Here is a 27,838-nt window from a genome sequence, read left to right as displayed (position 1 = left end):
ACGATATATCAGAGAATTTGAAATATTCATTAATTTAATTAATTCAAAGAAATGTTGAGAGTTGTATAGAGAGGTTTTTTTAATTGAAACAAAGTTTCGATTTTGATAATATTTATTCAATACAAAATCTAAATAATATATTTGGAATAAATAGAAATATATATATATATATATATATATATATATATAAAATCTCCATTTTAAAAAAAATCGCATGTATACACTGAAATCGAAAGATTAAAAACTTCAGTTTCGTATCTATCCAGTGCGAGATTATAATAAAAACACGTTGGTTTAGCGTTTACGAAGTCGTTAAATACATTCATCTAAGTCCTAGTACTTCCGGTTCTACCGTTGAATTCCTGTTCGAATGTATTTATGAATCAAACAAAAACGACTCTTATCGAGGGAGTACTCAAACAAATTGCGGTTCCTAATCACTGAATCAAAAATCTTTACTTGGAAATTAGTCAAAATAGAAGATACGATAGGTACAGACATCCACCCACAAAGAGGTGTGACACTAAAATGAAGAACTTCCTAGATTAAGGGAAGGTTACATTTCTGGGAGAATAGAGAAATAAATGGCGGTTTTCTTAAAGAAAATAGAGCTAAAAGAATGGAATAATCGGAACCGAAACAAAACTAATGATAGTGTGATAAGCTTAACGTGGTAAACAGGACACGAAAGGAAAAACGGCTTTACATGTAACATGGATGGATGTATAGACGAAGCTAAAGAAGAATAGCAGTGGCGAAGAGTGCGATTTTAGAAAAGCTCAAAAGCAAAAAAATTGGAATGAATCTGGTCCCAGTTTTTTTAGATTGCTAAAAATCGTGGACACTTAGAGCTAAGGACCACAAATGTATTGATTCATTTGAATTTGGTGCTACAGAAAATTATTTAAAACTCCCTAGATTGCGAAGGGGCCCGAAAGGGTTAATTATAACCACCACACCATCATCATTATGCATGAATAATGTTACAATATTTGGGAAACGTAGCTAGAAGAAGAAATGATTTTGACCATCTTATAGGCGACCATAAATCATCAATACCGATCTCCAAAACATTCTGGAGTGGGGTAGAAGCGATCTGATTGAGTTCAATGCAGTGAAGACCCAGATTGCTATTTTTACAAAGAAAACTGGTACTGGAGCTCAGGATTTGGTCTAGTCTGGACATAAAATTTGTCCTGGCATAGTCAAGTGCCAATTTAGCTTCACAAAAGCTTGGAACCCTCTTCAAGACTAAAAAACTAGAAGTTGTCCGTTACTAGACAGTTTAGAAAGTTTTGGAATTGTTGTAAGAATATATATAAGACGAAAACATACAGTAGAGCAAGGAATTTATTATAGATTTAATACCAAGAAGCTACAAAAGCTTCTAATCCACTACGAGGCTCAGATTCGTCGTATATGTTGAGCTCGGCTCTTAAGCATACCCTGAAGATGTTCGACTTAATACAGAAGAGGACAGTTCGACTTATGGGCGATCCGGAGATGACCACAAACGTGGGAAGCTTAGAGCATAGAAGAAAGGTCGCTGAGTCGACTCTGTTTTACCGTTACTACCACAAATGCCCTCGGAGAAGACCAATATAATTCCAGTTAGAGCAGTTTTTATAAGACTTACTCGACAGGCACCGAATTCGCCTTACAGGCGCACAGAACTTCAGTTTATCGGGACTACAACCTACAAAAAGTTCAAGATCAATATCCGCAGGAATCTCCACACGGTAAGCACAACTCATATATAAAAAAGAGGAAATACAGGGAAAAAGAAGTTGAGGTTGATCACCTTTGAGATATGATATCGAAAAATATGGGAGGGGGCAATAAAAAAAGGAATAGAAGCGTTTCAAAGAGGTGACGACGCTCATGACTAAAGAAACGAGTGGAGAGAAAATTTTCTGAGAAATGTGGCCTTGAAGGAAAAGAGGAGAGTCGCACAATTATTGGCAAAATCGAGATTTTGAACTCGATTAATGGATTCTTCGACTGATCCAAATATTATTAAAATCTATATTTGAAGCTTCGATAAATGGATTCTACGATCTCGAAAACGATGAATTAACATGTTTTTGTTATGATTCTATACCGGGAAGATACGGAAATATTTCCAAATTATATTTTTTTTTACATAAAAATCAACACAACAGATAAATTTACAAATTTATTAAAGCATAATTGACGTGAAAACGCTAAGAATCGTTTATTCGATATTATCAACAAATTGTATAACTATTAACATAAAAAAATGTTTGTGATTGTGTTTCATGATCAATTTTATCAATTTAATGGTTTAAAAATAATTTTCGTTAGGAAATCTGTGGATCAAATTACATTAAAAATACGTAAATTTCGATTAAAATATTTTAAAGTTAAAGTACGTCACTGATATTAAATTGATCAAATTTTTTCTTAATTTTTGAGTACGTCACTGGAATCGAGCCATTTTTGAACAATTTAGAACATTTTTCAAATAATTTTTCTAATTTGTTTGTATGCTATAAATAAAATCCCCTTGGAAAATTTAGCGTATTTCTTTGAAATACAATAATTTTTTTTATTGTTCATAAAGCCGTTTCAAAAAATATTATGGGCGCCAATAAAAGTATTTGAAACAAGTTATTTTTATTAGAAAATTTTCGGGTGAAATATTTTTCAAAAAACCTCTTAGAAATTCTAACGTAATCCATTTTAAAAAAAGTTTTGCAAAAATTCTCGAGCCCTCTCCTCAATAATTTTTTCAATGCAATATTTTAGTTACCAATATATTGTAAGTGATGAATATCCCTTTAAAAATTGTCGTACGTCACTGGAATTTATGATTTTTTCAAAAACTCGTTAATTTCCATAGAATTTTTTCAGAAATGTTCAGTGAGGTATTTTTAAATTCCATCTCTACATAATTCAAACTGTTCATAAAATTTTAAAACGCCAAAAAATATATTTTTCAAATATGTACATGAACGAGTAGAAATGAAATTCTTCAAAGCACTTTTTAATGAATAGAAAATTGATTGCGTTGGTACTAATTTCATAAAAAAATGGAACATTCCGCAATTAATTTTGATATCAATGAACTTTAGAAGATTTTTTTCAAGGGAACCCCATAGAAATGATAGTGAAAACTTTTTGAGGTCAAAAAAAATTCCTAATGGAACTTAGCTTCAATTATTTCGCACGTTACTGACTTCTACAAGATGTTTTTCACAGAAATACTTACAGTAACCCCACTGGAATTACTTTCAGCGCCAATGGACTCAATAGCTTTTTTCAAAGGAACCCCATAGAAACGACGGAGAAAGTAATTGAATTCGTAAAAAAATTTCTGACGGAAACTTGCAGCAATTATTTCGAACTATTTTCGAATTTTAAAGACTTTTTTCAAGAACCCCATAGAAATTATGGTGAAAGTATTTGAATTCGTAAAAAATTTCTAATGGAAACTTGCTGTAATTATTTCAGACTTTTTTAAAGAAAACCCCATAAAAATGATTGTGAAAATAACTGGATTCATAAAAAAAAATCACTGGAACTTTACAGAAATAATTGTGAACGACAATGGATTGAAAATTCAAATTTTAACACCTTAAAATGGAAACGAAAATATTACGCACGCCACTGAACTTTATATTATAAGTAAAACAACAAATTAATGTTAAATGAACTAAAAATTAAAAAAAAAAACAATTACAAAATTAGTAACCCTCCAAAATTTGTTTTATTGAAATTATTTTAAAACATTAAATTCGCCAGAACATATAATTGTGCGGTAAGTGATTTCAAATTGAAAATAAATAAACTCGAAATTCAAAACTTCTAATAATAATAATATGCACATAAAAAATAACGTTTCACTTGACTGCTTTTTTGGACAACAATTTCACCAAGCGGTGTCGTCTACCAGCTTCGGAATTTCTGAATTCTTCCAAAATCTATAGGAAAAAATAAAAAAATCATCATATATTTGGAATTTTCGGAAACTATGACGTTCGGAAACTGATTGACATTTGAACGCCACGTTCGAAAACTGGGATTGAAATCAGCTGATTGGTGATCCATTCGAACCAAGATCATAGTTTCCGAAAATTCCATTCAACGTAAATGATAAAAAAAGAAAAGAAGGTGTTGGAAATATCCAGGAAAGTCGTTTCCAAATTATTAAAAAGTCTTGAACAAGTTGAAAGAATTTCAACTGATGTTATATACACTAGCGACCAAAAGTTTTTGTCTACCACATAACCAATTCATGAAATTTCCAAATAATACACTTTATCAAATTTTTTTTTTATATTCTCAAGCGAAGTTATGTCCGTTATTTGTTTTGCATGTTTATATTTAACAAGTTAAAAATTGCGAGTTCCAGATGATTGGTTTATTATTTTTGGACTGTTTATGATTGTAGTTTAGAGACATTTAAACAGTAGATTTAAAACAATTGCTTGTGTTAATTTATGATTTTTCTTGATGGAAAAAATACTGTAGAAGATCAGCAAAGGTTTTAGAAGTGTTATCCCGACTCTGCGCCATCGAAAAGAACCATTTGTGATTGGTTTGCTGAATTTGAAAAGTGGTCATATAGACACCGATGATGGTGAACGTTCTGATCGTCTAATTGAGATAGTTACTCCAAAAAACATCAAAAAATTCCACAAATGGATACATCACTTCACTGCGGAATCAAAACGATCATAATCTGAGTGAACTGCAGACGGTGAACCACGTTCGAAGCGTCCAAAAACACAACAATCAGTTGGGAAGGTTAATGCTTCAATATTTTGGGATGTGCATGGAAAAGTGTTCATCGCTTATCGCCAGAAGGGAGAGATATCAATAGCGAATACTACATAGAGTGTTGGATCGTTTAAATACAAAAATCAAGGAAAAACAGCCTCATATAAAGAAAAAAAAAAGCCAGTTTCACAAAGACAATTCACCGATTCACAAGTCGATGGCTAAATTGAACGAATTATATTTCGAATTGCTTCCTCATCCATCGTATAGTTCGGATCTGGTCCCCAGTGACTACAGGCTATTCGATGATCTCACAAAAATGCTCGCCGGTAAGAAATTCAGCTCGAATTAAGAAGCAACTGCTGAAATTGTTGGCACGAATGTGAACCATTTCTAAAAATTATTTTCTCGTTCATTTGATTCAGTTGCAATTTTTGATTTTCGTAGTAAAATGCGATGGCTAAAATTATTAATAAGTGAGTGTGAACTCAAAATCACTCAATTTGAGTGATTTTCTTAGACAATTGAGAAAATTTACTGAGACTAGACGTAATTTTACGATTTTTCAATATAACTTAGAAAATAATAAACTGTTCATTATTTACCAATAACAATGTTTGATGATTAAAAAAACTAAAATTTTGATTTACTATGTTTTATCACAAATTACAAAAAAAATTAAGATGAAAACATTTGATAGATGGCACTAGCTACGTCGTCGTTTCGAATTTTGATTTAGTCTAAGGCACTTAGCCTTTTATTTTCAAATAAATTTAGTAAGTTTTTGATTTAGAACAAGATGACAATTTTATGTGAAAATTAAACAAAAATAAATCACAACCATATCAGGATAGCTTCTCAGAAACAGTTAAATTGTAACAGTTAAATGTTGTAAATAAAAAAATATATTTTGTATCTTCCTACACATTTTTGGTAAAATTACCAACGACGTATAATTGAATTTTTTATTATTTGTTGGTTCGTAACTGCAGTTTCATTTTTTTATCGTATTGATGAACTTTTAGTCTATATTTTAAATACTGAGATGTCTGCCTAATGTTTTCATTCTTTTGTTTAATCGATTTTATTGATTTAATTTGTTGCCTATCACGTAAAAGTATATAGTGGGCAAAAACTTTTGATCAGTTAAGTATTTTCTAGATTACAAATACAAGATAAATAAGAATTTAGTAAATTTTCTTTTGACCGATTCAATTGTTATAATTAAGATATTGAAATTTTGGCAAAAGACACCATTTCAATTGCAAAAAAATAGGTAAAAATTTTATATTGCGTTTTATAAGAAGAAAATACTTACGCTGTAGGATAGTTCTTGTTTGAGTATAGATGTCGTGTGCTCATTTCCGGAACAACATGCCAGAAGAGTCGGATATAATATATTGGAAAGCGATTCCACTGAGAAATAAGGAAAAGGTAGAGAACACATTTGCTGTAACACCGACGGAGATTGACCGCTAACCAATAGCATCTGCAAAAAAGGGAGGAAAACGACACTTATCGATGTGAAATCATTTTTTTTTCGCTCAGAAATAACCTCCTTAAAAAATACCTTTAACAGAATATAAGTTTTATGAATATTTTTCTCAAAATTTAAAAAATAAACTATCTAAACTATCACAAAATATCACAGCTTTTTATACAATTTCGGTCTTAAAACATTATTCCGGTTTAAATGGGAATTTTTTTAAATAACTTTTTATATTTAGTTACTTGATCAAATCATGAAATTTACACCCTTTTCAATGATGGTGACTCATTAACAGACATGAGGCAACAGGAAAATCGTTAGACCAAGAAAATAGTGGAGGAAAGTTGTGGAAGAAGACCTTAGAGACACTGCGTTAGGATGGAAGAGGAGATCAAACCATGATATTTACAAAATTTTCTATGAGTCACCAAACAGCGCATTTATAAAGACAAGAAGGTTATAATGAGTAGTTCACTTAGAACGAATGGACAGACAGACTCTTGAAAGGAGTTGAATGGAAGATACCAGAGGGCAAATCATTAGACCAAGAAAACAATGGAGGAAAGTTGTGGAAGAAGATGTTAGAGCCAGAGTGTTTCCCATAATAAGAAAAGTTTCCGTGCAATACATTGTTGTTAATATCGGAATTCATAGAATCTTTTTGAATTTAGCTAATGTTTTTCAAAAAATTCATCTGGAGGTTTAAAAACTTTTTATAAATCTCAGAAAAATTCCAAATTTTCTTTGGATTTTGAAATTATTTCGATTTTTCTAAGAAATTCTTCCAAAATATGCTAATTTTTCAATCGATTTTGGAAATGTTTTTGAAATTTCGGAAAATTTGTCTCAAAAAAAATTTCCATGCAATACAATGTTGTTAATATCGGAATTCATAGAATCTTTTTGAATCTAGCTAATATATTACAAAAAATTCATCTGGAAGTTTGAAAACTTTTTATGAATCTCAGAAAATTCTTCCAAAATACGCTAATTTTTCAATCAATTTTGATATTTTTGAATTTGACAATGTGAAATATATTCATCAAATGCTATGCTATTTCTTTATTTTCTGAATTTGAATTGTTTTCAAAATTTGTGATTTTTTTTCGACTCTTTCCATCTCGACCTTCCAAAATTGTTGAATATTTACAAATTAATTATTAAATTATGGAAATTTTTTGAATTTTCCAAGAAATTTTCTATAAATTTGGGATTCATTTATCGTATTCCAAAATTTAAAAAAAATATATTCAAAAACATTTAAATCAAATGAATTAGCGTAATAAATATAATAAAGTCCAAAAATTTTTTCGAATTTCATCAAGATCCAATAAAATTTTGAAAATAATCTCAAGTTTGGGAAACTTTCCACGAATTTCGAAAATATTTCGAATTTTGAGACTTATCCAAGTTGATAAATTCGGTTTTCTATTTCTTTTCATTTATTACGAATTTCCATAGTGAATTTTTTAAGTATGTTTGTTTATACAGTGTTTACTTTTAGAATTAGTATTGCGGTCATAAAATTTCTTCAAAAATGTACACAAAAAAGTAAAAATAAAACAAAAATAGATAGATGACAATGCAAATACCTATTAAATTGATGTACATTTATTGACGGTTTTAGAAACTACAGTATTACCACATTATATACAGTTATTTGTCATAAATATACAAATATCAATTTACGAGTATGAATAAATTATTCTAATGTCGTGTATATCGAACCGCCCAGATTTGAATTATTCACCCGGTGGGCGGTTGTTCAGATACTAATCTATTATAACTATTAAGTAGAAAATTTTCAGCTACCGACGGTTTGTACAAAGTAAACAAAACAACGTTGCCACGTACCGCAAACTAAATAAATAAATAGATAAAAAATCAATTTTAATTGTTCAAATTCTTTTTATTTGTACACAACGTCGCTGGCCTCTCGAGGAATACGAAAACTATTAAAATTTGGACTAATAATGATCATTATCTTTGATTCCTTCTTAACCAAAAATCCGGATTGAAAAATTGTTCTTATTCGTTCACATAGAAAGAAGAAGATAGTTTTCCCCGAGTGCTAGTCGAGTTGTTTGCAGATTTACATGTTCTTGCGATGATTTCCGACGTGGATTAAACCAACAACATCCATCAACTCGCTCCGAATTTTGGTGACGAAGCGCCATCTCAAACCACCGCGTTTCGTACTTCTCCGAATTCAATAGTGGTTATACTTCGCTATATTATGAAGGTCGTTGAAAAAATTCAATTACAGACCTTCAAAAGACGTTTATAAGATCGTGACGTGAGATATGGCTCTATAGAAGGATCCTGAAGATACCCTGGACTGACAGAACCACCAACGACGAAGTACTAAGACGAATTGGTCGCTAAAGAAAGATGTTGACCATTATTAAACAGAAATCTAAGCCTCCACGTCGAAATAGGACTCATGGAATGTCATGTGTGGTCTGAACTGCTGTACGGAGTGGAAACCTGGACCTCAAAAGCTCAAATTTTCAAAAAAACTTGAGGTATTTGAGATGTGGATCCATAGACGCATCCTGAAGATACCCTGGACTGACAGAATCACCAACGACGAAGTACTGAGACGAATTGGTCGCAAAAGAAAGCTGTTGAGAATTATTAAACAGAAATCTCAACCTCCACGTCAGAATAGAATTCATGGAAGGTTACGTGTGGTCAGTACTGCTGTACGAAGTGGAAACCTGGACCTCAAAAGCTCAAGTTTTCAAAAAAACTTGAGGTATTTGAGATGTGACTCTATAGACGCATCCTAAAGATATCCTGGACTGACAGAATCACCAACGATGAAGTACCAAGACGCAACGACAAATACTTACTGCTACAGAACATAATGCAAGAAATCCTGGCTCCGGAACATCAGAGAATGGACAAATCTCAGCGTCGGAGAATAGTTTCATGTTGCGTGACAGTGACAGAGACGCATTTAAAAGCTTGATCGCCAACCAATGAGAAGACGGCATGAGAAAAAGAAGAAGAAAATAGTGACAGGTGAAGAATAATGGATCTATTATACATATGAACCCGAATTTGAATAGCATTCGACTGTATAGGCCAAATCCAACAAAAGCCACTCGCGCATTAAGCACTTCGAATCAAATGGTCAATTACAACAATGTAGAATGGTCAATTCTGATGGTTTGTTTACCAGAATCATTTTCCACCACACATCAGTTCAAAGAAAAACGTTTTTGAACAGTTAAAACATCGAATCGATGGGTCGTCCACCGTACATTCCTTGTTGATGCGTTCAAAATGACATATTTTGGAAGTACCTCAATCGGATGGTTCAAACGCATCCCGAAGTGTACTAATCTCAATTTAACACAATAAAGCCGTATCCAATTATGAATATTTTTATTTTTCTTTCTTGTTTGGTATCTAATAATGTTGATATCGTTGTAAAATAGAGGATCATTGCCAAATGGTGGACTATTTTGTCACGGCTACATCCGGAAATGTACGACAAGAGTTTCTCGTACAATTTGACAACAACGCATTAATAATGATCGCGGATTATAGTTTCGGTAATGAGTTAAAAAGAGCTACAACAAGCCCGTCAAATATTTCATACAGTTTGATAAGTCTATTTTGCATTCGATCAGGCCGAACCGAAAAATCCTTTCAAGTATGGGCGTTTCGTCGAAAACGTTGAACATATGAAAAAATTGATGTTATCTTTTTAGAATGTTAGTGAAATTATAGCATTTGGAAAATTTATTATGATATAAATCACTATAAAAAAGCGTAAGTAGTCCGTATTTTATTTGCGCCATGTTTTGGTCAAATCAATATCATCATTCAGTATGTGCTTAGAAAATGTTATTGTTTTCAATTCACTGATCTGATTTACTATGTTGATGGCGCACACTTCGAACCATAGTCCAAGAAGATTTGGACAAGAGCAACAATCGTTACAAGAGTTGAGACCTGGTGCTACCAATTCGTTCTGGATCCCAAGAAGCAATTAACGGAATGACGTTTATCGTCTTCTCCGCGATCCAAACAGTATCGTTTTCAAAAGGACGAAGCTGGTTGTCTCTTTAGATAATGTATGCGATTCCTGTAGAGGTAGTTTCGAAGCGGTTAATATGATACATCCAACGTGTTAGTTCATAATTGAGCAGTCGATCCTGCTGAGCTTTTGCTCATCTACAATCCGCGTGCGACAATTCTTAGCTCAACGTAACTTTTCTTAATAATCCATTGTAATCTCCTGACCTAAGTCATGCGACTTTTTTCTCTTTTCCAACATAAAGAAGATCCTAAAAGGGAGTTTAGGTTTTAGACGTACAAGACAAATAAAATAAACTTTTATTGGAATTTTTCGTGTTTTTTTTGCAAAATACCATAAAAAATATGCAAACCCAATTCCTCAAACTAAAAAATAACGAAATGATTACAGATCCGGGAAAAACTTGAGGAAGATGTTTTTTCCTGTACAAAAATTTGTTCCTCATATAACATCACTTAATAAGTGGTGTGACTAACTAAGAAAAACACGTTTTTTAACAAAAATCGATTTTTTTGCATCAATGTAATCTCCTTGAATACCAATACAATCATTCCAACGCTTCTCTAACTTCTCGATGCCGTCCTTGTAGAAGGATTTATCTTTTGCATAAAAATAAGCTTTTTATGAGATTATCGAATAGCCAGTAGTCACTGGAAGCTAGATCTGGACAATAGGGTGAATGAGGGAAAAATTCGAAGGGTAATTCGTTCAATTTAACCATCGTTGCCATCGACTTGTCAATCGGTCCATTGTCTTGGTGCAACAATTGTTTTTTCCTTGATTTTTGCATTGAAACGATCCAATAACTCTATGTAGTATTTGCTAATGATTGTTTCTCCCTTCTGACGATAATCGATGAACACTTTTCCATGCACGGCCCAAAATACTGAAGCCTTAACCTTCCCAACTGATTGTTGGGTCTTTGGACGCTTCGAACGTGGTTCACCGGCTGCAGTCCACTCAAATGATGATTGTTTTTTTTCAGAAGTGAAATGATGGATCCATTTTTCCTCCATTGTCACATTCCCAACCCAATAAAACATGGCCAAACACTGTTCTCAATCATCAACACTTTGTTTTTGATCGACTTTGAGTTAACGCAGGACCCACTTTCTCGTGGTCAAAACTACACGTTGCCTTCTGTCTCACGGAATTTCAATTTACGGTTAAATAAAACCAATTTGTGGACTCTTTTTATGTTTCCTGGAGTATCCACTTCAATTGGACTACTAGAACGTTCACCATCATCGGTGTCTATATGACCTCCTTTCAAATTCTACAAACCAGTCACAAATGGTTCTTTTCGATGGAACAGAGTCCGTATAACACATTTGAACGCATTTCTGGGCTTGTAAAGCCGTTTTTTTTATCAAGAAGCAATGTGTTTTGGAAGTTGGTACTTCATAAAAGTCATATGGATTTAACAATAACAGCGCCATCTGCGTATCAATGACACGACTTATCGATTGATTTTATGATAATTTGAACAGTAATTTGTAATCAATCTCCAATTTCTGAATTTATCTCTCAGAGAATATAGAAAGTGCGAGCGAATTCGTGATTGTATCGAATCCCGTATTTTCATTCATTCAATCCCAATTTCGTTATCCTTCCCATCATATTCTTCTGCAGATCAATTATTCTTGATTCCTTCTTTCCACCACGTCCTCGTTCTGTCCTAAATATTCTCTTTGGTAATAAGCGTCCTGGATACTAATCTTTCAATTGTTTATACTGCTCCTTATATTTTTATGTAATTATTTTTTATAAAAATCAATTTTCATCGTCTCTATAATTAATTAATTAGGATAAATATTCATTCTTGATGTTTTTTCCATGTAAGCGAAATACCAATAGAGATTTTTCAAATCCAAGTACATAATTACCCACTTTTTTGTATCTACACACATGTTTTACATTTAAAACGATTAAAATTGATATTTTCAATTATTCAAAACAAGTCGGTATCTTTTTAAACGATAAAAGTATATCTCTATCGTACATAGGTGCTCATTAGAGCGAAAACGAATATGATATAAAGTTTGTCCTACGATAGAAAATATTTTTAACTGAGACTAATTTTTATCTCGTCGCCAGAAACCGTTTCTTCACTAACAAACATCGTTTTTCACGGAAGGCAGTTTCCATATTTCAAATTAGACATCGTATATTGTATATAATATTTTTTTTATTATTGGAAAACGAATACAGAATTGATTATAGTTCGAAGTATGAGGAGATTCAACGAATCTAATTTTTTTAGTCTTCTTTTTGCCTGCAGAAGTTTATGTGGAAATTTTCGTACTAGAGGGCACTGTATATCTGATTTCATCGTCGCTGTTGAATCTTTTACCCCTTATCTCGGTCGTCAGCTTTGCGAACGAAAAAAATAGTCGTACGGGGACAGATCAAGACTATATGGTGGATGTTCAATTTGTTTTTTGATACAACAGCCGATTTTGGTTAAGTTAAGTCACGTTCTGAATACGTCCACCATTAGAAATGATAAACTTTATTATAGCAATGTTAGATTTGACATATTCCCATCAGCGTTGCCACATGTCAAAACTTTCCTGTTTCTTCGTTATATCGGAAAAACCTCGTAAAATTTTTATTCCACTGTATTGATGGGAAAGTATCGTCTCTTTTTTTCAAAAATAATAATACCAAAAGATTAAATGTTGGAAAATGAAGGTGTGATAGCGAGATATCGATAAAACACAAAAAATATTTTGAATCACGTTTCCTCTGTAAAACGCGACGTTAAACTTTTGGTCTCATCGAAATTTCCTAATCGCGAAGAGAAAGTTGTGATACGTTGATCAGTTTTGATAATATTGCATCACATCAGAGCTGTCAACACCCGTAATCTCTTAAGCACGCGGATAATAATACATGACAGTTGATTTCTGAAAATTTTTCACATAATATACGAGAGATGCTACTTCAATCGTGGTCGCACTTCGCTACAGGATGAATTTCGTGAAGGTTGTGCTACAAAACATCGATTATGTTCGTAAACTGATATTGCAATATCGTCATGTGACAGACTGTGAGATTGAGGCATACTTGTGCATTAGTTCCACTGAAATACATTCAACATTGCATGAAAATATTAATACATCGAATCCAAAGAGCATCCACCGTATAGTCCTTGTTTGGCACCAAATGATTTCGTCTTATTCTCGCACATCAAAAATAAACGTATTTCTACACCTGAAGAAGCGATTGAAGAGTTCAAATGACATATTTTGGAGGTACCTCAATTGGTTCAAACGCATTCAAAAGTGTAATGATCTTAAAGGAGAAAATAAAGGACTTCTTTCAAATAAACCCAGAACTTCCAAGCCTTTCTATGGTAGGATTATCTAGATCATATCTAAGCGAATTAAATTTCTCCCTTCCTGCAAGTCTTCCAATAGAATTTTCTCAGAATTTTCCATGGATAATAGAAAGCATCAAATCCATTACCAAGCTCCAAATATATGCTAAAAGCTCCTCCAACCCCATCCACGTTCACTACTAAATTCTATGCAATACATCGAGCTAAATTAGCTCAAACCAAACTCTTAAAAAAATTCGCACCACAAAAAAGATACCAAAAAAAAATTCCCTCACGTAATGGAATGAAAGGAAGCGAAGAGGCAGGCCCGGTCGCCAAGGAAACTGTAAATGGTAACAGTGAGGAGTGGGTGAACTTTTTAACCAGTGCACATATTAAATCAACCCCAAAACGTGAAGTGTTCAATGAATGGGAGATAAATGATTCACATACAAGCTTCGTGAATTGCAACCATGGTCAGTGCTACCGAAAAGTCGTAGAGATTAAGTTCTTCTGACGTGTCTCCGTCTAAGCCATACGCGACTGATCCATACAGATGCTAAACCTGAACCCAAATGTGACGACTTGACTATAAAACATAATCGCAGAAGTGCCATCTTTTAACGCATATCTGCCAAGAAATTTTAGGACCTAAATGCAATATCACCAACCTCAAAATTGACTTTGGACAGATCTCGATCCTAACGTTAATTTAACAAATATCTATATATAAAATACTAATATTTAATTTGTATAGTTGAAAAAAATTGAATCGCTAATAACTACTATAGGGTTGATGCGAATTTTGTATGACATTTAGCTGTCAAAAATATTTGTTCGCGTTGTATACATCATAATTTGAGAATCGTTGAAAACAAAGCTCGTGTCAAAAATTCCAACGCGGTGCTTCCAAAGATCGTAACAGGCGACGAATTGTGGATCTAATCACGTACAACGATTAATTTTGAATGGTACATCAGCAAGTGTTCGAAAAGATCGCAGAAGACGCATTATTATCCACATCATCCACAAAAAATCGAATTAATGGGTCATTCGGCGTACAGTCTTTATTTGTCTCAAAACTTAAGTCACAATCCTCGTATAAGGATTAGAAACAATCGTACGTAATAAACTGAGGTGTTATTATAGGGACACACTATATACTATAGGTGATTATGTCACCTGTTTCCCCCCCTTTTTTTTTCTTTGTGCAATTTGATTTCTCATCCGGTCACACGCGTACATCGATAACAGCGAGATAACGACACGTGACATAACCGATGCGCGTCGTGACGCCGAACGGTAAATCGACAATTGATTTGTCGGTTGTACAATTTCCTGTCGTAATATCGAATAATAATAATAATAATAAAATGAATTAAAGTGTCTCACTTACTTGGTTATCGTTATTTTCTACGGCGAAATACCCGGTAACGGTGATTACTTGATGTAACAATTCTTGATAAGCTAATTCTGTAACGGTATTTTCTTTACCGTGATTTTTTGGAACGTTTGGAGAAGCGCAACACCAAATTAAATGACTAGCTATGTGGCGGAACTGTAGAGATATCCCTTCCGCTCCGAGTACTTCCTGTAGCAAAAATAACACTTTGAAGTTCGTGAAACGTCCTCGATCTGCATGTAATGTCATATGAACGTTATTACATACAGTATGACTCTAAATTCATGCTACAAAATTCGGGAGGTGATTCCTCGTATTAAATTAAGATGGGTCTTTCCTACAACGAAGTTTCCTCAGCCCATCCCTTTCCATCATTGAAAAGTGGTGACTAATATTGAGTCTTCAATCTCTGAAGACAATAACCAAGTTATCTAGTTTACCTGCAATCTCTGAAGTTGTAAACTGTTTACCTTAAGTCACTGAAGACGACTACCAAATTATCCAGTTCACCTTGAGTCTCTGAAGATGATAAACAAGTTATCCAGTTTAGCTTGAGTCTCTGAAGACGATAACCAACCAAGTTATCCAAGTTCACCAGTTCACGAAGTTATAACTTGGTTATCGTCTTTCTACCTTCAATCTCTGAAAACGATATTTCGACTTCAGAGACGAAAGGTGAACTGGACAACTTGGTTATCATCTTCAGAGACCCAAGGTGAACTGGATAACTTGGTTATCGTCTTCAGATATTCAATGTGAGCTAGATAACTTGGTTATCGTCTTCAGAGACTCAAGGTGAACTGGATAACTTGGTTATCGTCTTCAGAGACTCAAGGTGAACTGGATAACTTGGTTATGGTTTTCAGAGACTCAAGTTAAGCAGTTTAAGTCTTCAGAGATTGAAGGTAAACTATTTAACTTCAGTCTCTAAAGACGATAACTTAGTAATCGAAACGCGTGTCAGACAGTGTAATCGTGAGTCTTGATGTAGTGGTGGTCAAAACAGTGTGCTCAGCGTGAATATCACAAACGGTTGATTCACCCTGTATAAGATTCAAAGAATATTAACGAAATAAATAATTTTCAAGAATTCTTATTACTATTCGAATGCTTCGGCCGCAACAGATCTTCATTCTCGAATTTCTGTTACATTATACAGGGTTATGAATTTTTTACGATTTTTATAGAAAATTGATTATAACTTTTTTAATATCCAGTAGAACACATTACAACCATACATTATTGTAATGAGGAAGTCTAGCTAATTACATATATGCACTAAAATACAGGGTGTTTCATTTAAAAACCTGTAACTTTGATATGATACCTCAAAGGACAAAAGAGGCACTTAATCAATCACCTTGTATAATACGTCCATGAGATACTGTCGTTCTTAGTTGTCCATCCGGTACTTTACATTCCGTACAAATTTCGAAAACTCCATTTTCGCCTATTCTCGCCTATCCCCGTTACGTAAATTTTAACCTCTTGAATATTCAGTTAACCTCCGACAGAAATATCCAGCCGATGTTTGTTCACGGACCGTGTGTATGTGATCCGCCATCATCGTATTTACACTAGCCGATACGTCATCTCTCTAATTGAATCATTTTCCTCTCCAAATCTCGAAATTGGCTTCGCGCGCCCTCTTCACGTTCTTTGTATCAGTATATTATGTAGATGGGATTCCCAGAGGAGATCGCAGAGACGAACATTTTGTTTGGTTTACATTTCGTGCATCCAAGTTGATTATAATTGAAATTATGATTGGGTGTTTATTTTAGAGTTTGAGGGGCATCTGATAAGAAATTTTTATCGTAAAATTATAGTTAGAAAATAAAAGAGCGACCGTGTGCAAGTGGAGTTCACTTTGTTCCTATTCTCCTTTGTCTTTCCCCATCTTTAATTTCTTTCACTTTCAACCTCTTTCGTTCGTTCAAATACAAGTTTTATTATTCTTTGTATATGCCCAAATCATCTCAATTTATTTCAAATTTTGTCATGTCGGTTCGTATATGTGAAAATTTTAAATTTGAACATGTCGTAACTTGTCATGTCGCCCCGTATATGAAAGACGGCCAAGACGCCACCATTCTTGAGCTACTTAATGGCGAACATGAACGAATCATGGTTGGAGAACGAGTGGCTACTGATGGCGACGACCCATTCCATTCTTCTTCAAGAGGTGAAGATCTGGTCAGAAGCTGAAGAAATACTGCAAAACGATGATCATGGTACAGAGACAAAGAGCGCTGCTACCGGACTGTCTTTAGACAAGATCTTCTAGTTATAGTCATCGCCGTGGACCTTCTGGCTTTCGAACGTAAGAGGCGACATGATGCGACAAGCATCGAACTCGTTAGAACGTGGAAAATTTGGTGAATGAACGCGACGACTAATAAAGGACCTCCACGAAATGAAGAACGTGCAGACATTTGAGTGAACGTACTTTCAACTGGAACCAGATGATGTCGCACGTTTTTCATGTGTAACCATTGGAGGGATTCGAGTAGAGAAGATGTTTTACAGTATAACTCCTGATAATATGGTCCAGGTGATGCTGCACAAGATATAATGATGATAACTGGTTGCTAGTTATACAGAGACAATTCTAAAGACCCAACTAACGAATACATTGCCTATTACATAGCTAGGCAGGTGTTTAGATTTAAAATAAACCAACAGGAGAAAGTTTATAGGTATTAAATCAGGAATACGTGGAGGCCAACGAGTGTTACCTCTCCTTGAGATCAATAACCAAAAATAATGACGACGACTCACTCAATTCTTGTGTAAGATCTAGTAATAAGACCCGATTATGAAAATATACTCCAAAACGATGACCATGATACAGAGATAAAAGGCGCTGTTACAGGTCTGTCTTTACCCAAGTTCTTCTAGTTATAGTCATCGCCGTGGACCTCTTGGCTTTCGAACGTAAGAGGCGACATGATGCGACAAGCAGTGAACTCGTTAGAACGTGGCAGAAGGAAAATTAGATGAATGGACGCAAGTTTAATAAAGGACCTCCACGAAATGAAGAACGTGCAGACATTTGAGTGAACGTACTTTCAACTGGAACCAGATGATGTCGCACGTTTTTCGTGTGTAACCATTGGAGGGATTCGAACTAAAAGACGTTTTGCAGTATAACTCCTGATAATATGGTCCAGGTGATGCTGCACAAGATAGAATTGTAGCAACTGGTTGCTATCTGCACAAAGACAATTCTAAGACAAAAGAATGCAAATAGCCGTCTGACGTGATAAAGTAATGGACAATTAACGAATACATTACCTATGACGACTCGAAAGGAATTTAGATTTGACAGGAAACAGTTCATAGGTGTTAAATCCGGAATGCGTGAAGGCCAACTTCTCGTGGAGATCAATTTTCCATGAAGAATATCTTTTGACGCGAACCGAAAAATTGTAAATATATTTCGGTCAAATTTTTTTAATAGAAATTTCGTTTATTTTAGAAATGAATGTATCAAAGTTTCACAAAAAGTTTTGTTTCGATATTAAATTACTCGAGAGTTCGTTTTGGTCTAGCCACGTGAGACACATTCTATTCGGCCACCGCATTCTATTCAGTTGGTTAGTTAGTTTTCGTTTCGTCGTCTCAAGGGACAACAACAGTCGTTAGATGCTCGCTTTTCGGCACGCGTCTATACCCTAGAGGCCAGTCTCGACTTCCCGTGTCCACATTCGAGAATTCCCATGAATTTATACAAGTGAATCTTTACAACTGGATGTGGTACGAATATTTTATCAAAAAAAAATATTTTCATTCAAATTTCTACTCACTTGGAACTTCTTAATGTCCAATTCCGCTACTCTCTTCAATAATTTGAAGGTAACGGAAGCTAACGATAGACAAGGAGTCGGAATCGAAGGCGGTTGTTGTCCTTCGACCCTAGGTGTTGAATCGGGAGGTAGAAGAGATCCGTACAACATCGAAACACATCCTAGTAGCTCCGTAGCGTGTAAAGTACTAACCTGAAAGAAAATTTCTTATTTCTAGATTACAAAGCACCAACATCTATTTGGTATACAACTATCATATCACTAGAAAGACTGATAGTTAAACGAACTTAGATGGAAACGTCTGGTGACTAATCTTTAAAGCAATCAAATCGTCATGAATGATCCGGAATGCCGCTGGTGCATGAAGGAGGAAAAAGCTGCAGACCATGTTGGTAAATGCAGTTGGACAGTGTTGTTGAAAGGTTGCAAAAGACATCGGTCTTTTAAGTGAGACAACACGGATCAACTACCATGAATTTCTCTTTGGTTTAAAACCGATTTTAAATGTTTTCCGAAAACTTACCAAATGTGTGGTATCGGAATCTTCGGGCGCGTGATCGGTTAAAGCAGCTAAAAATTCCAATGCTGCCAATAAGAACGAACAAGCAGTCGGTATATCGTGCACTGGTTCTCTAACTGATAAACAACATTTCGCTAGTTGTTCCACTACACCAACGCATACGGAAAAACTGTAACAAAGCAAATGTTTTCAATTTTTAATAAGTTACCTCAAAAGTATTTGTTTGATATACGATCGAGCCAATTAAATATAAGAAATACGCTTGGACTTAAGGAAAGGATATGATGTGTAATAAATAACTAGAAATACGAAATTTTTACAATCCAACAAAAAGTTTCTTGTTGTGGCATCACTGTATTGACGTTTTAAGTTGCGAAGCGAAGTTAGTTAGTAAGTTTAATTTTGGCGAGGATGATGATATTTTCGATTAACTATGCTAATTTAGTAAAGTGAAAACAATGATTTATAGTAATGTTACGAGCTCCCCTCCTGATATAGACCGTGACGCCAGTCCTGTCCTAATTTGTCAATTGAAGCTAAAGTGCCACTTGCACATTTTCGGCTATTTGTTTGTATCCTTTTTACACATTTATGTTTTTACGACCCGTTTTTATAGAGACCATTTCTAAGAAAGCCTTTTTGTTTCTTTACAGCAAATCAGAGATTGCCAGGAAACAAGGATTCTAGAATTTGATGATAGTATATAAAACGGGACTCTACCAGCCAGAGGAAGTCATTAATCAGGGAGATACGAAATCGGATCATGAGAAGGAGTTTTTGGTTACATTCACAAAGTAATTATTGAGGTTATCAGGTGAAGTAGAGATTATGCTTGATGAAGAAGCCTTATTTCTTAGGTAATTTACAATGGACCATGTATTTTTAGAAACGAGAATTTTTAAAGAAGACACTATCCGAGAATTTCCTTGGGTGTGATAAAGATCGCATGTTCTTTGCAGATATACGTGAACCTTTAGTGGACCAGGTTTTATTTTGCATATTTTTAATACTCCTGAGGGGAAAAGAATTAGATACCAAACTAGTTAGTGTTTTTATGAATCTAGAAGCCCACATCCCCATAGAACGTGTTCCAGTCAGTTGTTTGACAACGGTGATTGAAGTATTGAAAACTTTTTTCCGATTTTACGGAAAAGAATCAAAAATTTACATTTTTGACCAGCACACACACTGGAATAATCAATATTGGGATCGCCACATAGAATTGATTGGCTTTTAGAGATAAGGACTCCAGTCAGGTCATTAGTTTGTGACAGAAAGTCAGCGTCAGGTATTCAGGTGTTCTATAAATACAAGCAAGTTCAAAGAGGTCAAATTTTTGTCGTAGACGATAGAAAATTCGAATACTTTCTCAGATATTAAGTCATTGAACTGTGTTATTTGGAAAAAATCGTTGTTTGTGGATATGATTATGGTAGCTCCAAGAGATAATTTAGTTCTTAGTTTTTGACAAGAAAAAGATTTATATTATTTAACCAATATTCAGTGAAGACAACAATTACTGGAAAATTGAGCTCCTCTAGTAAAAGATCCAGTTCATGTCTTAGGGATTGAATATTAATAAGAAACAGACCGAGCACGCCATCATTCAGCCTTTCAGTCGATAATTAACGAGATTTCTGGAGGAAATTCAAAAGAAAATGGCCATTGTGTTCCAACCCGATAACGCCATGAAATTCTCTTTTTTGATAACTCGCCAAAAGTTTATTGAACTCGTTAGAGTTAAAAAGTTTTAATGCATCCATCGTATAACCCGGATATTACACTGTCTGACTATTATTTATTTCGATATTCACAATAAAAAAAGATGAAACATGTCGAATATAAAGTTTTTTGCCTTTGACTCACACAGAAGTTCTACACCGATGAAATTATGAAATGCTGAATGTATTCAAAAAACGTCACTCTATTTCTGTTCAAATGACAAATATACAGATTGTAATACGATAATATACAGAAATACAACTTTTTATACAGATAAATTGTTCCCTATACGCCTATGTTGTGCGTCGGTTCTTCTGCGAAACACCCTGTATATCTACATAAATTCAACAACAAACAATTCTCCACATTTCGAAAACTATTAAAATATTTCAACGCTCAACAACATTCGTCAAAAAATAAATTCGCCGTAAAATAGCAAAGTGACCCATAAATTGATTATGGTGATTTATCCTGAGGAGACCGCGCCATTTAGACGTTGTATATGTGTCGCATGTGTGCGCGGTTAAGTAGTCATCTCCGTGTTGCGGACTGGTTCTTTTTCGGATCTTGCCGACTCTTCCGTCTGCCACTTCGCTAATCTGATAAGGTGTGAGTTATGGCGCACTAGCGTTGTTTATTATGGGTTCTATATATATGTGAGAGCATCGCCACATGGTTTCGGGAGGCAGGCAATTTAGTCGACAGGATAAATATTAGTCCGTGGGAGGATTTTCTAAATTTGAAAATAAAAAACTATTCAAAAGATTCTATATAATTAATCAGACAGTTCTGTTTTCCTCGATATTTCAAATTTTTACGATCTTAAATCATATTCATGTTATTTTTCTAGTTATAAATAGGCTTTTGCGCACAATTTGCGCGCGTAGAAACACCATGTGAAACCCACTCTCAGAATAGTTAACTATCTTACCCCTTAACTCGACCTTCAATTTCGCAGACAAATAATGGGGATAGATCAGGGCTATATGTTGGATGTGGACCAAATTCGTGTACAGTAGTCTTGAAAAGCGAAGCAGTGTGGACTGGAGCATTGTCATGAATCAAGCGCACAACTCGGCAGAGTTTCCTGCGCATTTTTTTTGACGCAACTGCCTCGCAGACACAAAATATAGTAGTCATAATATTTTTATGTTTATCGTGACCTTTGGTTGTTTTGGCACAGGCTCTACTTTCCGATGCCATCCCATGGAATCTCCTCTGAATGTCAGATCATAATTTCATCACCCGTTTCAATTGCAAGGCTCTAAAAATCGCACATCCTAGTCGACGGTCTTTTTGAACATTGGTGAAGACGTGAACCTGAACTTGAGCAGATCCATCATGATTGCCCATGAAACTAGTTCCTGAGTTGTAAAAGTCTTGTTTCATTTTCCTAATCAATTGGAATAGAGATTGTTGTTCATTATCAGACATTTTGTTGTGGAAACTATGTATATCGTCAATTTTCTTGTATAAGAATCTAGAGCTTCGACATTTTCTAGAGGGATCTGAGATTTCTGTAGCTGTGACAGTTTATCGTGGAGATATTTTAGAGTTAGTTAGTTAGATTATTTAATATTCATGTAGGATGTTTAGAACACTTGTTTCGAAAGGTTTTTGCTGCAATTTTTGTTTTTAAGCGGCGACAACTTTTTTCTAATTTAATGTTTCACGGGACCACGTGGGGTCAAGTTTTAATGATTTTCGTCACTAGTGAAACGACTTAGATCAAGTTTTCATTGTTGAAAATGATGGACACAAATCACAGTAAACGGCCTTCATTCTGATTTTAATTCGTGTTGGTGTTATTTCTTCTTTAGTCAAAACTTCTCAAAAAAGTGCGAAACTCAATTGGAAACATTTTTCAAAACAACTTGATTGAGTGATCGTTCGAGTTCTACTATAATTTATTGAAGCAGCAAGTTCAAATTTTTTGCAAAGCTTGTTGAACACGTGCATAAACATTATTGCAAATGCACTATATTTACGAGGACAAGTGCCCTTCAAAGGGATTAGCTAGGAGAATTACTGAAATATTATTTGGAAACACGAAAATATTTTTTTGAAATAACTAAATTCAAGAAAAAGTTAAATGACTAACATATACTTTATAAGAATCAATTTTCTTTATTTTTAGAAAATATTAAATAAAGAGGCATTTTGAAATTACGTAGCGTATAATTTATGCCGAAGATATCTTCAATCTTGTACGATGTGACTGCCGAATCTAGGGGAATTGACAAATGCGGAAAATTTTACACGAAATTTTCAACATGCCCCAACCCACTTATTCACAGGATATTGCACCGCGCGACTTTTATCTCTTTGGTAATATCAAACCTCCGTTAAATGGAACAAGTTTGAATCTGTTAGATTTGTGAAATAGAAAGCGTCGCGCGTCCTGGAGGAATTGACAGAAAAATTCGCATGGCTCGTTGTATTATAAACGATTTCTTTTTATTAGGACATCCGGTATTATTAGAAATTGCGAAATTCCAAGCCCACGGATCATTTAGTTTACGAGATAATCACATTATGGACGTGTCATGTGCTCGGGAGTGTTTATCAATCTAGATTCTGGATCATACACGTCGGTTTTGAGTGGGAGTATAATGGAACAAGGGGATGTGAGGGAGTTGGCCACTTATGTTGCTTACGTAGGTACTATTGGCGCCGATCTTCTACACATACGGCGGGTTACCGACAAAGTGACAAAATTATCTGCAGCTTATCAAGGAAGGTTAAAAAAAAATTACATCTGACATCTGGGAAACGTTGACGAAATAATATGAAAAATTCAGTTTCTGATAAAAAAATATTTATTCGTGAAACTTGAAAAATAGTTTCGCGCAATGTCTTTTTCTAATTTTGAATAAGTTTGTGTTCAAACTGAAAGTACTAATGCATAAATTTGGAAATTTGACAGAAAAGATCGTCCGGCTATCAAATCACTATTTCTGCGGATTCTGGAGATTATTGAGCAGCTTGGGGGATGGAACTCGATTGTACAAACTTCAGATTACTACGAACATCTTAGGTGACAATAAAATTTTAATTTATCTATGGGTTATGATGTCTATTATAGATCTGTCATGGATGTCACAAATGTCACTGTCACAAATGTCAATTTTGATTGATTAGAATAAGATAATAGAGGTTAATTAATATAGGTCAAGAAATATTGCTTACTTAAAAAAAGAGTTCAAGAAATAAACATTAAATATCGTTTCTTTGTTAAGAAAATCATCTAAAGAAACGACATTTAATGTTTATTTCTTCAACTCCTTAAGTAAGCAATATTCCTTGACCATTTTAAAACTAAAGAAATACTATTTCTTTACACAAATATTAAGGGGTGGGTAATTTTCGCTTACAGCCCTACAGAAATATAAAATTACATCAATATTTTTGAAAAAAAAAAGTTTTCTGTCATTGCTAAACGTCAAACAACAATTAAAGTCATGTTATGACTCTTTACAGTGAAATAATCCGGATAGGATTCATTTTTTTTTTCTAATTTTTTTTTGATAATTTTCAATTAGTGCAGATTTATAGTTTTGGTTATGGCTTCATAGTTTTTCGAAATATTCTTCATTGAGATTCCGTAATTTTCGTGCACTGGAAAAAAAAACTAACCACGGATATTTTTTCAATATATTTGTTACATTATACGGGGGTGAAATTAACAATCCTTACTTTATTTCATATCGAAACTATTTTTCAAGATGAATTTTTATGAAATTATAACTTAAAATCTTCGTTTTATCAAAAATATTTATAATTCTTTTCCCCAAAACCAATAGCTGCAGAGAAAACAAATAGTAAAGATGTAAAATTCCATACAATTCATAATAGATGCTGGAAATAACCACCTCTAGCCCAAATACATGAATGTATAAATTTCATAGATTGTCGAACAAATTTAGAAAAAAAACTCGTGGTTAGTGGGTCCCTAGACCGGTCCTGTCCGGCTGCTGTAGAATTTTGGAGATTTGGCGAATTCGCGCGGATCTTTCACATTTTTTATAAATGGCTGAAGTTTGATGAAGTTTTTATTATAGGGGGCGGTTTATCACAATATTTATTTTAAATAATTTCTAGGAAAGTCTTTTTATTTATTTCTTTTCGTCTAGAATTTTATAAAATTTTATTTAGGTATATAAATGATTTATGTAAACGCAGTTAGTTTAGTTTTAAATAAATAGTCGTAGTGAAAATAACGAATTATTAAAAGTAATCGCAGAAATTATTTGAATGATATTGTATAGTGTGTCAATTAAAAACGTAAGAGACTGTGTTTATTCCACAAGTGCGAATGAATGCGAAAAACGTTACACTATAGAATTTGAAGTTTCTAATATTTCTACTGAAATTTAAAAAAAAATGAAAACTCAATTTTAGTCACCATCTTTTAAGGGTGATATCTCCGAAAAGCTGAGGAAATTTTATTCTAGGAACGACCCATCTTAACTTTGTCGCATGAATTTAGAACCATCCTATATGTAATGTGAATATATAAAACCATCACATTGTGATCGGGTTCGATAAATTTGAAAGTGTGTAGCACGCCTTTCGACATTTCTTCAAGCATTTTGGATATTCCTTTGTTCACGTATTGTGGTACAATAGTCAATTCGGATTTATTTATTCTAACGTTCGAGTTTTTGAAGAAATTAATTTGTTATCGACCACTCCATTCGAGAAATTCAATAAAACCTCGGAATGTATGCTGAAACGTCCTCTACCTATCTACACTTTAAATAAAAGAAAATTTGTGGTAATAATTTATTTGGGGAACATAACAAATAGAATAGAACAGATTCCTGTTTGGTTATATTTTAAAAAATACAAATTCATTTTTTTTAATATGTTAGAGCATAAGCTCCTTTTTATTTAAATCTATTTTTTCTACTCGTTCCTTCTTTTGTAATTTTCATTTCCTTCATTTTATTTTTTTTTTCTGCAGTTCTTCAGCTGCCAGGTTTGGAGTTTCAACCGATGAAGGATACCAAGCACCAGTCTACAAATTCAACTCACTCCAACAACTGGGAATTCAGTTGAGGGCTGCGACCATCTTGGATTTCCATAGATAAATCCATTAAAAAGCTGGTGGCGTCCAATTCAATATTAATTGTTCACACCATCTGAGTACCAGTTAACTGAGGCCGAATACCACTGCCTGCGGAAGAGCCTCCTGCCGGGGACTTTAAGGTTATAAGTGATACTAATAAAAGCGTCCAAATTCTAAATTTAATCGTAGTATCATATTTCTAGAATCGATAATGTTACGAAGAAATACAATACTTGAGGCACTACCGACAAAAGCACGGATCGGAGATGCCTTTTAGTGGACACACAAACATTATTTGTGTAAATAGACAAAAGGTCGGGTCTGTCTTTGATTCTACTAACCGCCCTCCTTTATGTGTGTGTGTGTGTGTGTGTGCGTTTCTGTGTGACATAAGACATTAGTCGTGACTAACTTTCGAGATCTCACCTTGTTATTCTTGCTAGCTATTATAAGGTCCATTAGTGAAAAGACCGAGGTGTAAGTTACACGGAATTACGTAAAAAATAGACGCGTTAAACTCAATTTTGCAGAGGGTCACATATTAAATTTTGAATTCGTAGGCAGGCCAGATTTAAAATAAAAAAAAAACGAACTGAGATATTATAATTTTCTTGCTTCTAAGAGATGGCAATACTGTCTTTCTCTCTTGATTGTCTAGGCACGCGCTGTTCTTGAAATTACTTATAAACATTCGTAGACTTTAGAGTACGAATATTTAAAACATCGAATGAAGTCTAAAAGCTCTAAAAAACATTATTCTTCTTCCTGTGACACATTGCGATCGCCGGTCTTCTGGATACTGCCCAGGGGCCGGAAGCGGCCCGCGGGCCGTATATTTGACATGACTGTTTCACAATTTCGTATTAGACAGCACATTTACTGAGGGGGAAATTAGTTATTTCAATTTGCCGTTTAAATTTAAATATACAGAAGGTTCCGCATATAGAGCCCAAAATAAGACGATTACGGGTCTATACCAAGCTGCATCCCTGAGGAGTTATAGGGTCCAAAATTTGCAATAATTTAACTTGAAAATGCCGAATATGTATGTAAAACTGTTAAATGCGTTATTAAGGGGGGACCAGAAAGCGATAGAACCACTCTGTGGGTTAATTAGGAGCGGTACTGTCATTTTTCTAACACTATGATTACAAACAAATGCTTGTTTATGAATAAAGTGTCATTTCATTACGTTCTTATCCAATTTTTGTCTCACTGAGATCATAAGCCGTCAATTTCCGAATTTTAAGCATTGCTACTTGTAGTTTCGCAATCATTTCGTCCGAAAACAACCCAAAATAAGAGAATGAACGTTGTAGAAAGTTGGCCGGGGCAGAACTAGAAGAAAGGAAGCCAAACTACACGCCAGTCTCGTCAACTTCCGCCTAACAGCATTCTAAGCTTCCACAGTTTCTTGGGAACTTTATTTTATGGACAACCCTCTTAGTTCGGTCTAGAAATAGATATAAGCTCTTAACAGTCCCTTAAAAGTTGTAAAGATTTTAATTTTTTCGAAACTTTGAGTGTGTTCAGGGATCCAAGTTGATATTGAGCTTTATGTGGGACACTCTGTATATTTATTGAACAGAGGCAGAGTTGATGCAATTCCAAAATATTTGAGGCTCTTCAATATCACGTCATCCATGGATGAGAGGTTTCGTTTCAAATAACGACGTTGTTCGTAGCCGGAGCCTGAGCGCACTCCGTTT

General features: G+C 34.3%; 1 protein-coding gene across 2 annotated transcripts in view; it reads right to left on the bottom strand.

Annotated features, from left to right (window-relative positions):
* Window positions 1-375: 375 nt before the first annotated feature.
* Window positions 376-27,838, bottom strand: part of LOC130444626 (S phase cyclin A-associated protein in the endoplasmic reticulum) — a 73,751-nt gene continuing 46,288 nt past the window's right edge. The window contains exons 16-20 of one of the 2 annotated variants that reach the window (XM_056779875.1): window positions 19,340-19,505; window positions 18,817-19,008; window positions 15,002-15,196; window positions 6,062-6,232; window positions 376-3,944 (exon numbers count right to left, since the gene is read on the bottom strand). In XM_056779875.1, the coding sequence (XP_056635853.1) occupies window positions 3,864-3,944; window positions 6,062-6,232; window positions 15,002-15,196; window positions 18,817-19,008; window positions 19,340-19,505 (805 nt within the window). In that variant the 3' untranslated portion in view covers window positions 376-3,863. The remainder of the gene's footprint in view (window positions 3,945-6,061; window positions 6,233-15,001; window positions 15,197-18,816; window positions 19,009-19,339; window positions 19,506-27,838) is intronic. The other variant, XM_056779883.1, reaches the window with a different exon arrangement.

This window comes from Diorhabda sublineata, chromosome 1 (assembly GCF_026230105.1).
Source record: "Diorhabda sublineata isolate icDioSubl1.1 chromosome 1, icDioSubl1.1, whole genome shotgun sequence".
Lineage (NCBI taxonomy): Eukaryota > Metazoa > Arthropoda > Insecta > Coleoptera > Chrysomelidae > Diorhabda > Diorhabda sublineata.
The sequence above is the reverse complement of the archived record's forward strand: the minus strand, read 5'-3'. Positions and strand labels throughout refer to the sequence as shown.